The sequence below is a fragment of the Vombatus ursinus genome, unplaced genomic scaffold (genome assembly GCF_900497805.2).
Source record: "Vombatus ursinus unplaced genomic scaffold, bare-nosed wombat genome assembly UNPS02014794.1, whole genome shotgun sequence".
Taxonomy (NCBI): domain Eukaryota; kingdom Metazoa; phylum Chordata; class Mammalia; order Diprotodontia; family Vombatidae; genus Vombatus; species Vombatus ursinus.
Window position 1 is genome coordinate 28054070 of NW_020954572.1, and position 18599 is coordinate 28072668.

The 18599-nt window shown below is 34.0% G+C and overlaps 1 protein-coding gene across 2 annotated transcripts in view; it reads left to right on the forward strand.

Annotated features, from left to right (window-relative positions):
- Positions 1–18599, forward strand: part of DPH6 (diphthamine biosynthesis 6) — a 464350-nt gene that overhangs the window by 175479 nt on the left and 270272 nt on the right. For both annotated transcript variants that reach the window (XM_027870019.1, XM_027870020.1), the window contains exon 6: positions 6130–6191. In XM_027870019.1, the coding sequence (XP_027725820.1) occupies positions 6130–6191 (62 nt within the window). The remainder of the gene's footprint in view (positions 1–6129; positions 6192–18599) is intronic.

Here is an 18599-nt window from a genome sequence, read left to right on the forward strand (position 1 = left end):
TCGTGACTTTGCCTCTTTTATTTGTTTTGTTTTTATTTATGGAATAAAACAAGAATTTCCATAACATAGTACAAAAGAAAATGTCGCGGCCGCTGCAGTGGAGAGCATGAGACCAGCTCAGTGCTCAGTAACCTGGAGACGCATGGATGAGGCGGGAGACAGCAAGATGGCAGAAGCTCCTGTTTATTGTTAGCTGGGTGTGACCTTTATAGCCCTCAAGGCACCTTGGGATTGCGTGATCAGAGCTCTACAGCCAGTCCTAGCTATCCCACTCCGCATGAAAGCCTCAGGTCCAGGGTGTGCCCGGGCTATGCAGGGAGGCACTCAACCAGTCAGAGGAGAGCCGAGCCAGTCATGATTGCTGCGTGTCCACAAAGGAGAGGTCAGTTAAGACTTCCTTGCTTTCACGCAACAGACTGTGACCCTCAACTCCCCACAGGGAGGAACCCTAACATGGCAGAGCACCATTCCCAAACGAATCCCATGACAATTCCCCCTTTTTGTTTTAGAGGAGCTGTCTTTTATAGCCCTAGTGATGCATGTTCAAAGCGTGATCCCCTCGTGATAGCCAATCCCCAAGTCTGTAGGAGCTCGTGTTAGGACTCATCTCTCAGTGAGAGGAGAGCCAAGCCAACCATAAGAGCTGCGTGTCAGCAAAGGAGAGGTCTTGTGAGACTTCCTTAATTTTGTCACGCAACTGGTTGTGACCCTCAGCTTCTGCTGAGAGAAGCTAGAACTCCCATGAGAAACTTTCCCCAACAACTCTCCCATGAGAAAATTTCCCCAACAAGAAAAAAAGGATGAGTGCACATAAAACTGCAAATGTACTATGTGTAATTTGCTATTCCTTTTGAATATACAACAGAACTATCATGTAAATTTCTTTTTTTTCCTTTTTTTTTTCCTTCCCCTCCACTCCCAGAGGGGCTACTATTAGACACAAATAGATATGTTTGTAAAATTATTCTATACATACTTCTATTAATTCGTTCTTTCTCTGGATGTAGATAGTATCTTCCTTCATATATCCTTTATAGTTAATTTAGGTACTTATAATAGAAAAAATTCCTTATTTGCTTGGAGTCATTCTTAAAACAATATTGCTGTTACTGTATACAATGTTCTCTTGGTTCTGTTCATTTCACTCTTTATTTTGTGCAGGTCTTTTCATCTTTTATTAAAATCATTGAGTTCATCATTTCTTATGGCACAGTGGTATTCCATCACAACCATACCACCACAGCTTATTCAGTCATTCCCCAATTGATGGCATCCCTGCAATTTCCAGTTCTTTGCCACCACAAAGAGAGCTTCTGTGAACATTTTAGAACATATAGATTCTTTTCCTTTTTCCCTAATCATCTTTGGAAATAGACCAAGTAGTGGTTGTTGGGTCAAATGATATAGGTAATTTAATAATTTTTTGGGTGTAATTCCAGATTGCTCTCCAAAATGATTGGAACAGTTCAATTCCACCAACAATGAATTAGTGTCCCAATTTTTTCACATCCTCTCCAACATTTGTCACTTTCCCCATCTATTCTCAAGGTTGTTTTAATTTGCATTTCTCTAATCAATAATAATTTAGAGCATATTTTCACATGACTATATATTTTTTTTATGTCTTCTTTGGAAAACTGCCTGTTCATATCATTTGACCATTTATCAATTGGGGAATGACTTGTATTCTTATAGATTTGACAAAGTTCTTTTTATACTTTAGATAGAAGACCTTTATCTGATAAATTGTCCATAAATTTCCCCCTCAATTTTCTGCTTTCCTTCTGATCTTGGCTACATATATTTTATTTGTATAAAAACTTTTAAATTTAAAGTAATCAAAATTATCCATTTTAGACCTAACTTTGTTCTCTACCTCTTGTTTATTTATAAATTATTCATAAGTCTGATAAGTAATATATTCCATATTTTTCTAATTTTCTTGTAAAATCTCTCTTTGTGTAGATCTTGGTAAATGGTGTAAGATACTGGTCCATGCCCAATTTCTGCCATACTGCTTTCCAGTTTTCCCAACAATTTTTTACCAAATAAAGAATTCTTGTCCCAAAATCTTAAGTCTTTATACTTGTCAAATACAAGATTATTATGTTTATTTGCGCCTGTAAATTATATATCTGCTATATTGCATTGATTTATCTTTCTATTTCTTAGCCAGTACCAGATAGTTTTGATAATTACTGCCTTATAATATAGTTTAAGGTCTGGTACTGCTCAACCTCCTTCCTTTACTTATTTTTCATTATTTCCTTTGATATTCTTGACTTTTTGTTTTTCCAAATGAATTTTATTATTTTTTCTAATTCAGTAAAGAATTTTTTAGTAATTTAATTGGGATGGCATTGAATATATTAATTGGTTTGGGTAAAATTGTCATTTTTATTATATGGGCCCTGCCTACCCATGAATTAGTATTTCTTCAATTATTTAAATCTAATTTTATTTATAGAAAAAGTTTTTTTTATATATTTTTGTTTATGTAGTTCCTGGGTTTGTTTTGACAGGTGTACTCCCAGATATTTTATACTGTCCAGAGTTATTTGAAATGGGGTATTTTATTCTCATCTATGCTGATGATTTATGTGGACTTACTTTATATCCTGTTACTTTGCTAAAATTATTGTTTCAACTAAATTTTTAGTTGAATCTTTGAGTTTTCCATGAATATCATTATATTGTCTGTAAAAAGAGAGTTTTATCACCTCATTCCCTGTTCTGATTCCTTCAATTTCTTTTTGTTCTCTTATTACTATTGCTAAGATTTCCAGTGCAATATTGAATCATATTGATGACAGTAGGCATCTTTGTTTCACATCTAATCTTACTGTGAATGCTTCTAGTTTATCCCCATTACAAATAACACTTCCTGATGGTTTTAGATAAGTGCTTTTTATCAATTTAATGAGAAATCCATTTATACCAATACTTTCAAGTATTTTTATTAGAAATGAGTGTTGAACTTTATCAAAACCTTTTTCTGCATTTATTGATATAATCATTTTTTAACTTTTATTATTGATGTAATCAGTTATGTTAATAGTTTTCCTTATGTTAAACCATCCCTGCATTCCTGGTATAAATTCCACTTGATCATAATGTATAATCTTTGTAATATATTGTTGTAATCTTTTAGCTAGTATTTTATTTAGGATTTTTGCATCCATATTCATTAATGAAATTGTCTATAATTTTCTTTATCTGTTTTTACTCCTCCTGGTTTAGGTATCAGTATCATATTTGTTTCATAAAAAGAGTTTGGTAGAATCCCTTCTTTATCTATTATTCCATATAATTTATTTAATATTTGAATTAGTTGATCTTTAAATGTTTGATGGAATTCACTTGTAAATCCATCTGGTCCTGGTGCTTTTCTCTTAGGTAGCTCATTTATGGCCTATTCAATATAGTTTTCTAAAATGGGTTTATTTAGATATTCTGTTTCCTCTTCTGCTAATCTAGGCAATTTATATTTTAATAAACATTCTTCCATTTCACTTAACTTGTTAAATGTATTCGCATATAACTGAGCAAAATAACTCCTTATAATTGCTGTAATTTCATCTTTGTTAGAGGCATTTCACCCTTTTCACTTTTAATACTAGTGATTTGGTTTTTCTTCTCTCTTTTAAAGAGTCTACCTCTTTTAAAGAATTTTTGACAAAAAATCATCTCACCTACTCGTGATTGGAGTATTCAAGGTGACTTCTAGTTTGTTTAACTTAGATACTTCTGTCTTTTACATTGTTACTTTGTTTAACTGAATTCAGCTAACATTTTTAAGTGCTTATTATTTGTTAGGCACTTTGCTAAGAGCTGGGAATACAAATATAAGTAGAAAGATAATCTTTGCCCTCAAGAGCTTACATTCTAATAGGGGAAAATAACATTTGAAAAGGAGCAGAAAAGGAGAAGGTGGAGAGGCCCAATGGCAGAAAAATTCCTTTGGAGATGAGTCTGCCGTGTAGCCTGGACAGGAGTGAACTCATGGTTGGTCAGGGCTGCCTCTTTAAGATGGAATTCTAGGAAGAACCAGCCAGTAAGAGAGAGGCTTCAGGGGATGAGGGTACTTTCAAATATGACATGTAGTCCTGCGGTGGAGTAAATTTCCAATGTGAAGAAGAGATTTCTATAGAATGACAGACAAAGTCTCATGGAGGTAAGTCTTCAGTACTGTCTGGAGAGGAAAGAATATAAAACTGAATATTAAAAAACAAACCTGAATATAAAAACACAGTCCCTAGACATTGTAGGCCTTTTGGTTTTGGGCTTTGGGTCTGGATAGTACCAACCTATTGGGACATATTATATGTCCAGCCTCATTTCCTTGAATAAGATAAGAAAAAAAACAAATTGAAAAAATCAAGGCAAGATAAAACTTGCATCCTCTTGATTCATTTTTGTATAAGTAGATATATGCCTGTCAAAGTACCCCAGTATAAGTCTGGGGGTGTCATTTATAATAAACCTTGTAGTTCAGTTATTTTAAGTAGGTGTGGCCCTGTCTCTGTTCCTTAGTACCCTCCTGAGGAACGCTAGTCTAAACTTCTTCACTTGGCAGATTTACGTATAGCCTTCATAACTTTACAATTTTGTTCTAGTACTGTTTATGACCTTGTCATTCAGATAAGTTGTACTAATTGCTGTTAGATAAAATGGGTGCTAAATATTGAGAGATCATATTGTTCCAAATCTGTTGCAGTGCAAAGATGTATGGAAGAATACAGTTAATCAGAAATTCATCATTATAAAGTACTTATTAATCACTTAACATATTTTCTTATGTTTGGCTAGTAATTTTAGAAAATTTTGAAAATATGTATTCTTTAAATGAATAGCAATATTGAATGAGTCTGCTGAGATTAAAAAACATAATGGGAAATCAATATGCATTGAGTGGTGGGGAAACAGAATAAGAGTTTCTAAAAGGGAAAGCAACAAACAAAAAAGAAAATCAAAGAATTATAATCCAAAGGGATGCCTTTGATTTCCTCTTAAACAACTGGGGAATGACTGAATAAATTGTGGTGTGTGAATTAATGCAATGTTTTGCTGTAGGAAGTAAAAAAAGATGACTTCAGAGAATCCTGAATTGCATGAAATTATGCAGAGTCAAATTAATAGAATTGGGAAAATGATTTATATGAGGCCAGAAACATTTCAAAGAAAAACAATTTTAAGAGACCTAAGTCATAATCAATGCCTCTTTATCTCCAAAAGACCTATGGTGAACCATATTGCCCTACTCCTGAGTGAAAGGTGAAGGACACAAGGTTCAAAGACATACATTTTTGGACATGACCATTGCGTGTATAAGTTTCGCTTGACTGCTTACTTGTTCCAAGAGTTTTTTGTGTTTTTTTCCCCCATTGTATGTAATTGTTTTCACGTTGGACAGTCTTTTTATTTTCTTCTTATTCCCAATACTTAGCACAGTGCCTATTGTAGGAGCTTAATAAATGCTTATTTACTAACTGAATGAATGATTCTTTCCTTCTTCTGAAGCTCTGATAAGATACCACTTTTTCCTGGTAGTTTTCTTTGATTCTTACTTCTCCCTTGTGAAAAAGATCATCTCTCGTTTTCATGGAACATTTATCTGAATCTTTCCTTTACCTCTGTCATATTCAACTTTGTATCATATATATATATATACACGTATATATATATATATATACGTGTATATATGTATGGTATATTCTTCCTATTATAAGTATCTTGAAGGAAGAAAGTATATTGTTTTTAATATTTGAATCATCAGTATCTGTCATAGCCATGTGGTTAATGATTGTTGGATTGACTTGAATTATTAAGTAAAATTTTTCAAAATGGAAAACTTTAAAAAAAAAAGAATTCATAATTTGGTTCACACACAATGAAAAAGAAAGGGAGCTTATTTTTTTCCCCAGGACTGAATCTAGTTACTAATAGTATTTGCTTAGGTATGTGTACTTTCTGATTGAAACAATGTTACATACATAACATAGGCTAGAAAGAGGGTGTAGAAGGCTTGTTTTAATTTTAAAACAATGAACTTATCAGATCAATTAACTTATCTTAAGAGTACTCATCTCTAAAAACAAAAATTCAAAAAAACCTTCCATTTTTTGTTAGGCTTAGATCCAGATAAACATCTTGGAAAAACACTGGATCAAGTGGAGTCTGATCTCTGTGAGGTAAGAATTACTTACAGTTATTCAATATATTTATTTCAAAGGAAAAAAAGATGTGCTACCACTTGGTAAAATTAGCTTCACATTAAAAGCATGAGAAAAGCAAGTTTTAAGTTTCTAATTTTTGAGTGCTTTAAAAGTTTTATGAATTAGCAACAGCCCATTGGCCTGAGGCCCAAGAAAGTTGACTGTATGATATAGTATATTATAAAATTTGCTTTTTTTTTTCTTGCTATTCTAAGTACCATTACTGTGACCTTGGGAAATGTGGAGAAAATTGGGGAATATTTTACATGGTAGTGAAACAGTTCTCATACAAAAATAATATTAAGTATTTTCAAGGCTATTTCAGTGTTATTTTTCTTTATCCTTTATTGCTAAACAATTGTTATTTAAGTATTTTTATGTTATTGTTAGCTAAAGTTTTTCAAGCAATATCTTTGGCTAACATAAACTACTTTCCTTCTAGATTTCATTTTATGAAACAACGCATGGCCAAATAAATGATCAGTGTTATTTTTCAATGTATACCTATTGTTGTTTGCTTTCCTTTCAAGGAAACTTTGTTTTGGGGGATGAAACATATTTGAAGGTAGCCTATATTCAAACCAATTTGATAATATTTTCTGATGTTGCACATCATAGACAGTTTTTTTTAAAATTTACAAAGTATTTTATTTGAGCTTCAAAAAAACCCTGTGAAGAGCTGTAGCTATTACTCTCTTAATTTTATAGATGAGGAAATTAAATAGCTAAAAGTGGTAATTAACATACTTAAGGTTACACAACTAATAAGTGTCAGCTATGGGATTTGAGCCTAGGTCTTTCTGATCATTATTCTAACAATCCATCCTTTACACTACTTCTGTGTGTGTGTATGTGTCCCTGTATGTATGTATATGTGTGTATGTGTATGTGTGTGTTATGAAATATCCTCATTGAAAGGAAGAGTTTAATCTCTCAGGATTGTTAAAATCAGTCAACAAGCAATTAAGTGCCTACTATGTGCCATGTGCTGCCCCAGCTCTTGAGGATACCAGAAAGGCAAAACTATGCCCCAGAAACCTCTTCATCCTGATGCGTTACTCCAGCCCTGGAATTCACACTTTAGGAGTTCCCTCAGCCTCTGTGGTCTCTTCTTCCTGGAAGACTCCTCCCAGAAGTTCCATTAAGGAGGGTGCCCAAGTTGGTCATGTCTCATTCCTCTCTGGGCTACTACACTCTGGACTTCCTCTACGATGTTCCCCTCCCCACTTCCCATATATGTCTCAGTCCCACCCCTACCTGTCTTTTCAACTGCCTTTTTATGTTGTCTCCCTCTGTTCAAATGTAAGCTCCTTAAAGAAAAGACTTTCTATTTTTATTTTTATTCCCAGTTTTAGCACAGTGACTGGTAAGTAGTGGGCTCTTTATAAATGCTAGTTGACTGACTGTTCTGAAGGAAGTCACATTCTAACTGAATGTGTTAACTGAAGAGATAACATGCAGAAGCTATGTACCTACATACATGACCATTACGAAAGACACTAGCAGTAAAGGGAAGGAGAGGGAGACTGGTAAATCAGTTAAGAATTGAGGGTCTTAAATTTTATTTGGTGCTTTGCTTATATGGCCATAGTTGGCATATTTCATCTCAGTATACCTATGTGTTTTTTCTGTGTCAAATAACAATTTTGAAAGTGTCCACACAATTATAGTATATGGGAAAAATTAGTCTGGTTCTTCTTATCTGGACAACCCTTTCAGGCACCTCCTTGAAATTGAATGTCCCAAAGCATAACTTAACTAACTAGTACTACAACAAAAAGGTATACAGAAACATCTCAATTTGCAATCTCCAGAAGAAAATTTGAATATAAAAACTAGATAAAAGTAAGTTAAAATTTTAAAAGTCTAATTAGAAGTTTTCATAACTAGGAATTTTTGTCAGCTGTTATTTCTGCACATTTAGAGGAAAGTATTATTATCTGAAGAGATTTTAGAGACTCTTACCTAGACTAGCATTTCCATTTCACAGATCAGAAGAAATTAAGGTTCAGATGAATAAATTGTTCGAGTTCACATGGCTAGTTTTTTGACATTCATTATGATCACCTTGAGCCACTGAAAAATCCTTACGGTGCCTTTTGAACTGTGAAGGAAGGATTTAGTTAGCTGTAATATTAAGTATTTTATTATTGTTATTACTATATGTATATTATGTTGTTATAACCCAAATAACTCTATCTTAACCTTTTTTTCCCTGTCAAGTAATTAATATATGCCTTTCCTCCCTTTCAGCTTTAATTTTTTAAACCTTTTTCTAAAAACATTTCCTTTACTCCATTCTTTTTCTTAATTCTCCTTTCTTTTTATCTGTTCTAAGCATTTACTCTTTGATTTAGTCTTTCTACTTATTTTTTCCTTCTTTAGTCTCTTTATGCTCCACATGGAATTAAAGTTACTAAAGTGCCAATTTGGAGTTTTCTAAAGAATTTCTGTTTCTATGCTTTGTAGATTTTGCCCCCTAACCCCTTTTTCTCTGTTGTGCCTTATTCTTCAAAGTATCACCCCGTGGGAGGTAATGAAGACAGAAGTACTGCTCTGTGGTAAAAATTTCCTTGTGTACATTATCATGAGCACATTCCACCTCTACCCTTGGCCCCCCCATGATCTTTCTATTTTCTATTTACTATGGAATCTCCTCTCTGGGCCCATACCCTCCTACCCTTCTTCTTTTTAAAATTCGATTCACAGAACAAAACAAGCATTTCCATAACACAGTACAATAAAAAAAAGATGATTGCACAGGAAACTACAAATCTACCATGTACAATTTGCTATTCCCTTCACATATACAACAAATTTATCATGTAAATTTATTTTTTTCCCCTTTTTTCCCTTCCTCCCCAGCTCCTACCCTAGAGACGTCTACCATTAGACATAAATAGGTATATATATATATGTGTGTGTATATATATATATATATATATATGTATAATTATTCTATATATACTTCTATTTGTCATTTCTTTCTCTGGATGCAGATAACCTCTTTCTTCATATGTCTTTTATTTTTAATTTTCATATTTATAGTAATGATTATTATATACAGTGTTCTCTTGGTTCTGCTCACTTCACTTTTTATCATTTCGTGCAAGTCATTCCATGCCTTTCTAAGATCATTGAGCTCATTATTTCTTGTAGCACAGTAGTATTCCATCACAACCATCCACCATAACTTCTTCAGCCTTTCCCCAGTTGATGGGGATCCCTGCAGCTTCTAGTTCTTTGCATCACAAAGAGAGTTGCTATAAATGTCCCATTCACATTGAAGTTATAATTAATTTATTCAGCTCTTTTTCTTTCTCTGAGAATTTGAAATTTTGTGTTTATGGCAAACCTCTTAAGTGTATTCACTACAAGCAACAATTTGGCTTATATGGGAAAAAATAAATGAATATTCCCAGGAAGGTAATCCAGGTGTGTTAAAGGATCAATGCAAATTTTGTGGATTGAATAAAACATCCTTAGAGTTGGAATATTTAAAAATTATGCTAGATTACTATAATTCTCTTTTCTCACTACACACATATATACACGTATGTGTATATGTGTATATAATATATACATATATACACACACACATGTCTGAATACACACACATACACACACACAGTGGTTACTAACCTTTTGCTCATTTGGAAATATTGACTTCTGGAATAACACAGTTATATAAAATTTCTCTGCTCATTTACTGTTTTTTCCCATTCCTTGTACAAGGTGAATGTTATGTGTTTACAGAAAGAAAACACAAAATACAACTAATTGGCCAGTGCTCCTAGAGCACAATGATTCTAACAGCCAAAAAAAAAAATTCGTCTTTCTATACTTTAATCTCTTTTACGTAGTATATGTGAATTCTTGAATTTAATATGTACAACTATCACCTGCATCACTGCCCAAGACAAATCAGATATTTAAAAGTTCCTAAAGCAACTAATCTTTTTGAGTAATGGGATTTAACCATATCAAATAAGATGAAATGACTACATACTCATCTTTTAACTTGTTAATGCAACTCTCAGGAGTTATTAAGAAACTTCAGAGTAAGAAAGCTATAACACCACCACTCTAAAAATTTTATTTGTTTAATACTAGACATAATAATGGAAAAATCTACTGGCTCTTGAGTAGTTTATGGCACTGTATCAAATTTTGCACATATAAATTAAATTTAAAATAAAATATTAAGATTTTTCTTAGAGACACAGTAAAACAATTCCCTTTATTTTACTTCTCATATGAGGATTAGGCGATAACCATAAACACGTATATGAATGAAGTAACATATGTATGTATAAAATCACTGCATACCATGTGTCCTGCTTACAATGAACATAAAAGAATCTAATGAGAAACTTCCAGATATAAGTCTTAAGATCACAGATTTAAAACAGGAAGGAACCTTAAAGGCCATTGGCTCCAACCCATCATTTTATAGATGAGGAAACAGAGGCTCAGAGAGGTTAAAAGACTTACTTACCCATGTCTCACAATTGGCATCTAAGGTGAAATTTGAACCCAGGACTTCCTGACTCCCAAGTGACCTATGTACTACATCGTGCTTCCTCTTTATCTTTAAAACCTTTGCACATGAATGGACCAGAGGTTATGTGCAATTGCTGCACATGTTATTCATATAGTTACTCATCTAAAGGCATCATAAGTTTTTCACTGTATAAATCACTGAACCAGAAACCTGGGTTCAAGTCCCTGGTTTACCATTAATTAACCTTACACATATAATTTATTCCATCTGTGCCAAAGTTCATCTTATCTGTAAAATGGAGATAATAAAACCTGACCCTTCCAAACTCAACAGAAGTCATACCTTGAAAATAAATGAGATAACAAGTGGCACACTTTGGAAACTCCCTTCCTTTCCCACTGCCACTAGAGCCAAATTTGGTGGTAGAAGGTGAGGGAAATTGGGGATTGGTAGATGAAGATTTCTTGGTCAGTGGCAGTAAAGGAGATGGTAAGGGAAATTCCAGAGAAACAAATGGAAAATATGTTCAGAGATCTAGATGTTCTTCATGCAAATGAACTTTTAGTTCATAATTAAAAGATAATGTGAGGGGGGTACAATTTGATGGATTCAAGCATCATTACCTTCCATGTGAACTGTTATAATAATCTAATAATTGGTCACTTTCTTTTCAGGATCTTTTTTTTTAACCACTTTACTTCAAATGAAGTAAAATTTCCCTTTTCTATGTAGTCTTTAACTTCCCACCTTTTCTATGTAGTCACCTTTTCTATGTAGTCTTTAACTTCCCACCTAGAAATGAGTTTTCCAGAATTTATTTTCATACTAGTTATACATACTTATACTCTAACTTATATTATATTTTACTGTATACATGACTTATCTATTCCTGTCTACAATTGTGAGCTCCTTGAAGTCAGGAACTGTATTTTTTCTTTACAAGTAGTATTTTGCACATAGTAGTCACTCAACAAGTGTTTGTTTAATAAATGAAATGAAATTAATATTGTTCATAACCTTTAGTCACTATTTCAGTGCCATGATTCTCCTATGTACTTGGAAAATAGGAAGGAGCTATATTTATGTACTTTATAAGAATTTAAATATCTTCAAGAATGAAATATAAAAACCTCAACATAAACCCCCCCTCCTTGAGAGTGTGAAAAAATTCAGACTTAGAAATATGAGACTGTGTGTGGGGAAAATGCTGACCTGAGTGTTAATACTGCTCATAGCTCTTGACAGTTAACTTTATAACTCTTTTCAAAACAAGTTAAAAGATATTTTCTGGAGTGAATTTTCTAGAGTTTTCCCTGACACAGCCATTCTGTAGTCTTTGTATATGGCACACTATTTTTTTTTTATTGAATGACTAGTATTTATTATTTGAGAGACAAAGAATAGTGTGCCTTTTCCGTGAGATATAGTATCTAAGATCTACATATGAGGCTATATCCAAAAATGACTGTTATGGTTAAAAATGGGTGAAGTTGCAAGAGAGTTAATTAAAAAAAAACTTTAAGTAAATTAATCAATAAATCTTAGATTTAGAGATAGAAGGAATGCTAAAAGTCATGCAGTATGACCTCCTTATGTTAAGGAAGAAATGACTGAGATCCAGAAAGGGTAAGGTAATGCAGTTGGAAATTGAACTTAGGTCCTCTTATACTAATCCACCATACTCTCAAGATAAAAAGGTGTTCTATAAATAGCTATTAGTAGTACCTCTTGGCTAGTTGTGAAAAAAAAAATTAATTTACAAATACCAGAATTACTTAGATCATCATTGTCTTAGGAATTATCTGTCCTCCCAGAGATGTTATCAATATAGTTGCAGTAAGACATCTGTGTTCCCCATCCATTAAGTTATAAATTCCATGAGGGCAAGGGACCATGTCTTAATCATCATGTATCTCACCCAGCACCTGCACAGTGCTTTGCACGTAGTAGGGAAATAATAATGGTTATTGAACTGAAGTCAATGGAATTATTTTGCTTGGAAGAGGTCATGATGTAGAATTTCTATTAAAAATACAAGCCAGGAAATTTCTCCTATTTTCAGCTGCCACACTGTACTTTGTACATGTAATAAAGAAATAGTTTTGTGGGGAACTTCTAGTTCTGGGAGCCAAGATGGCAGAATAAGCAGTAAATCACTGTAGTTCTCCCATATTTACCTCCAAATAACCATAATATAGTGCCCCAGAACAAATCCTGGAACAGCAAAATCAGTAAAAGATGGGGTAGAGTGGTCTTTTAGCCCGGGAGGGTTGAAGAATTGGCAGGAAAGGTCCATCTCACTCAGGCAAAAGGGGAGCACATTCCAGGACAGGAAGCGTCACAGTAAGCCCTATCTCAGCAAACCACTGGGAGATCATGAGCCCCAGTGTGGTGGAGCAGGCAAACGCTAATAGTAGGACCCCCGCATGCCTTAGCATAGCCAGGGGAACTGGCAGACTCCAGCTGCAAGAACCACCATGTGGTTCAGTATAGTTCCAACAGCTAGACCTCCACGTGCTTCAAAACAGCACAGGGTAAATAGGCATCCTCCAGCATGGTGAGAAAGTAGGCCAGACCTCCATGTGCTTCAGCACAGCTCAGGGCAAACAGGCATCCTCCAAGTGCCAGACCTACACCTGCTTCAGCACAACCCAGGGCAAATAGGCACCGTTCAGTGACCAGACCTCCACATGCTTCAGTGTAGCCCCAGGGAAATAAAGAAGAACCCTACTAGACCTCAGTACATGCCAGACACAACCACTAGGACCCCAGCTGAGCACCAGGTAAGCTGCCAGACCCCTACAGCCTCCAGCAGCACCAGCTAACTTCCCCACCATACCCACTCAGCACAAAACCACATACAAGGGTCTCCTGTAGGCCTCAGTGCAACATCAGAATAACAATATGTAAACAGCCAGGGCCTGCAGCTACTAGCACAAGAATCCAGAGACAGTGCCCCTTCCACCCTGGGAATAGAGCTCAAATTTAAAAGAAAGGAATCTCCCTGCAAAAAAAAAAAATGAGCAAAAAACAACAAAAGGAGAATCTGACCATAGAAAGTTGTTTTGGTGACAGGAAGACCAAGAAGCAAACTCAGAGGATAACAGTGTCAAAATATCTGTGGGCAAAACCCCATAGAACAATGGGAAATGGTCTTAAGCCAAGAAAGAACTCATGAAAGAGCTCAAAAAGGAGCTTAAAAATCATATAAGATAGGTAGAAGAAAAATTGGGAAAAGAAATGAAAGAGATGCAAGAGAATTATGAAAAAAAAAAGAGTCAGCAGCTTGGAAAACTACTTAAAAAGTAGAATTGGCCAAATGGGAAAGGAGATAACAAAAATTCAGCGAAGAAAACAGCTCCTTAAAGATTACAATTGGCCAAATGGAAAAGAAAGTACAAAAGCTAATAGAGGAAAACAATGCCTTAAAACTTAGAATTGGGCAAGTGGAAGCTAATGATTCTGTGAGATATCAAGAATCAATCAAACAAAATCAAAAGAATGAAAAAAAAAGGAAAGAAAATGTAAAATACTTTATCGGAAAAACAACTAAGGTGGAAAATAGATCTAAGAGAAACAATATCAGAATCACGGGACTACCTGAAAGCCATAATCAAAACGAGGACTTGGACAGCATCTTTCAAGAAATTATCAAGGAACTGCCCTGATGTCCTGGAACCAGAAAGCAAAATAGGCATTGAAAGAATCCACTGATCTCCTCAGGAAAGAGATCCCAAAATACAAACCCCACAGAACATTATAGCCTAATTTCAGAACTATCAAGTCAAGGAAAAAAAATGCTGCAAGTGGCCAGAAAGAAACAATTCAGATATCGGGGAGTCACAATCAGGATCACACAGGACTTGACAACTGCAACATGGAAGGACTACAGGCCATGGAACATGATATTCTGGAAGGCAAAGGAGCCAGGACAATAGCAAAGAATCACTTACCCAACAAAATTAAACATAATACATGAAGGGAAAAATGGTCATTGAGTGAAATAGAAGGATTTCAATCTTTAGTAAGGAGAAGATCAGAGTGACACTAAAAACTTGACTTCCAATATCAAGATCCAAGAGAAGCATAAACAGGTAAAACGGGAAAAGAAAACATAAGAGATTCAGTAGAACTAAACTATTTATATCCCTATATGGGAAGATGATACTTGTAATTCTTAAAAATTGTATCATGAATAGTAAAACTAGATGGAATATGCATGGACAGAGGGTACAGGTATAAGGTGAATTTGAGGGAATAACATTAAAAAAAATTAAGGGATGACAAAGAGGAGTACAGTGGGTGCAGAAGAAAGGGAGAGGTAGAATGATGTAAATTATTTCACATCAAGAGGTGTAAAGGACCTGTTACAGTGGAGGGGAAGATGGGAGGGTGGGCAATAAGCATCACTTGAACCTTACTGTTTTTTATAATTAATTAATTTATTTTTAGTTTTCAACATTCACTTCCATAAGATTTTAAGTTTAAATTTTCTCCTCCTTCCCCTCCCCAAGAGGGCATGCAATCCGACATAGGCTCTACTTATACATTTATATTAAAGATATTTTCACATTAGTCACACTGTAAAGAAGAATTAGAACTAATGAAAGGAACCACGAGAATGAAGGTAACAAAACAAAATGCCAAAAGAAAAGGAGAGCAAATAGTATGCTTCTATCTGCATTCAGACTCTGTAATTCTTTCTCTGGATGTGGACAGCATTTTCCATCTTGAGTTTTTTGGAGTTGTCTTAGATTCTTGCATTGCTGAGAAGAGCTAAGTCTAATAAGGTTAGTCATTGCACAGCCAAAAAATAAATAAAAAAGAAACTTAGGAGGCAAATTGAACATTAGAAAAGTTAGATATGACAGACCTTTGGAGAAAACTGAATGGGAACAGAAAGGAATATACATTTTTCTCAGCAGCAGATGGCACATACACAAAAATTGACCATGTAATAAAAACCTCAAAATCAAATTTTAAAAGGCAGAAATATTAAATTTATTCTTTTCAGATCATAGTACCATAAAAATTATTCAACAAAGGGCAGTGGAAATATAGATTAAAAATTCATTGGAAATTAAATAATCTAATCCTAAAGAATAAGTGGGTCAAAGAGCAAATCACAAAAACAGTCAGTAATTTCATTAAAGAGAATGACAACAATGAGACAACATACCAAAATTTATGAGATGCAACAAAAGCAGTGCTTAGGGGAAAATTCAATTCTCTAAATTCTTATATCAACAGAATGGAAAAAGAACAGATCAATGAATTAGGTATGCAACTAAAAAAAACTAGAAAAAGAGCATATTAAATATCCCCAATTGAGAACCAAATTGGAAATCACCACCAATGAAGAAGAAATTAAAACAATCATTAGGAAATAGTTTGCCCAATTATATGCCAATAAATCTGAGCGAAATGAATGAATATTTACAAAATAGAAAATATTTACAAAAATATAAATAACCTAAATTACCAAATCAGGAAATAGAATGCCTTAATAACCCCATCTTAGAAAAAGAAATTGAACAAGCCATTAGTGAACTCCCAGGGCCAGATGGATTTACAAGTGAATTCTAAACATTTAAAGAACAATTAATTCCAGTACTATATAAACCATTTGGGAAAATACGCAAAGAAGGAGTCCTACCAAATTCCTTTTATGGCACAAATATGATGCTGATACCTAAACCAGGAAGAGCTAAAACAGAGAAAGAAAATTATTGACTAATTTCCCTAAAGATTACTGATGCAAAATTGAACAAAATGCTAGCAAGGCAATTACAGCAATATATCACATATGGGATTTATACCAGGAATGCAGGGTTCATTCAGTATTAGGAAAACTGTTGACATAATTGTCCATATCAATAGTAAAACCAACAGAAATCATATTCCTATTAAAACACTAGAGAGCATAGAAATAAAGGGATCATTCCTTATGTATCTCTCTAAAACCATCAGCAATCATTATCTGTAATGGGGATAAGCTAGATGCCTCCCCATTAAGATCAGGGATGAAGCAAGGATGCCCATTATCACACTATTATTCAATATAATACTAGAAATGGTAGCTATAGCAATGAGTAGAAAAAAGAAATTGAGAGCAAAGTGAGTAGAACCAGGAGAACGTTGTACACAGTAACAGCAACGTTGTACGATTACTAATGTTGATAGACTTAGCCCTTCTCAGCAATACAAGAACCTAAGACATCTCCAAAGGCCACATGCTGGAAAATGCTATCCACATCCAAAGAAAGAACTATGGGGTTTGAATGCAGATCAAAGCATACTCTTTGCTATTTTTTTTCCCCTCTGTTGTGTTTTGTTTCCTCTTTCTGGTGGTTCCTCCTGTTGGTTCTAATTCTTATTTACAACATCACTAATGTGAAAATATGTTTAATAGGAATGTATATGTATAGCCTATATCAGATTGCATGTCATCTTGAGGAGGGAAGGAGGGAGGGAGAGGGAGAAAAATTTTAAATTCAAAAACTTATGGAAGTGATTTTTGCCAAATCAAAATAAATTAATAAAAAAAAGAAAAGAAAAAGAAATTGAAGGAATTAGAATATGCAATGAGGAAATAAACCTATTGCTCTTTGCAGATGATATGATGGTATACTTAGAGAACCCTAGAGCATAAACTAAAAAACTACTTGAAATAATTAACAACTTTAACAAAGTTGCAGGATGTAAGATAAACCCACGTAAATCATCAACATTTCTTTATATGACCGATAAAGCCCAGTAGCAAGAGATAGAGAAATTCCATCTAAAATAATGATAAACAACATAAAATATATAGGAGTGTGTCTGCCAAGACAAACTCAGGAAGTATATGAACAAAATTACAAAATTTTTTTCACACAAATAAAGTCAGATATAAACAATTGGAAAAATAACAATTGCTCGTGGTTAGGCCTAGCTAATATAATAAAAATGACAGTTCTGCCTAAAGTAACTTACTTATTGAGTGCCATACCAATCAAACTGCCAAAAATTATTTTATAGATATCAAAAAAATAGCAACAAAATTCATCTGGAAGAACAGAAGGTCAAGAATATCAAGGGAATTAATGAAAAAAGATACAAAGGAAGGTTACCTAGCAATACCAAATCTCAAACTATAATATAAAGTAAAACTATCTGGTACTGGCTAAGAAATAAGAATGGTGGATTAACGGAATAGATTAGGTACACAAGACAGTAGTCAATGACCATATAACCTAGTGTTTGATAAACCCAAAGACGCCAGCTTTTGGAATAAGAACTCATGTTTGACAAAAACTGCTGGGAAAACTGAAAAACAATAAGACACAAACTAGTTATAGACCAACATTTCATACCATATACCAAGATAAGATCAAAATGGATGTGTGATTTAGACATAAAGGGTGACACCATAGACAAATTAGAAAAACAAGGAATAGTCTAATTGTCAGATCTATAGGGAGGGGAAGAATTCATGATCAGACAAAAGATAGCATTACAAAATGTAGAATTGATCATTTTGATCGTAATAAAATTAAAAGCTGGGCCTGGAGTCAGGAAGACCTGAATACAAATTGGACCTCAGACTCTTTGTAACTGTTTGATCCTGAGCAAGTCACATAATCTCTATGTGTCTCATTTTCCACATCTGTAAAATGGGGATATTTATAGCACTTACCTTGCAGGGCTGTTAGGAGGATCAAATGAGATAATTATAAAGTACTTAGCATAATGCCTGGGATATATTAAATGCTATATAAATGTTATTACTGTTACTGTTATTATTGTTGTTATAATTATCTTATTCTATAATTTTCTTTGATAATTTGATTTGTGTAATGTTAGATATCCAATTTAATGTAGATATTGTAAACATTTTT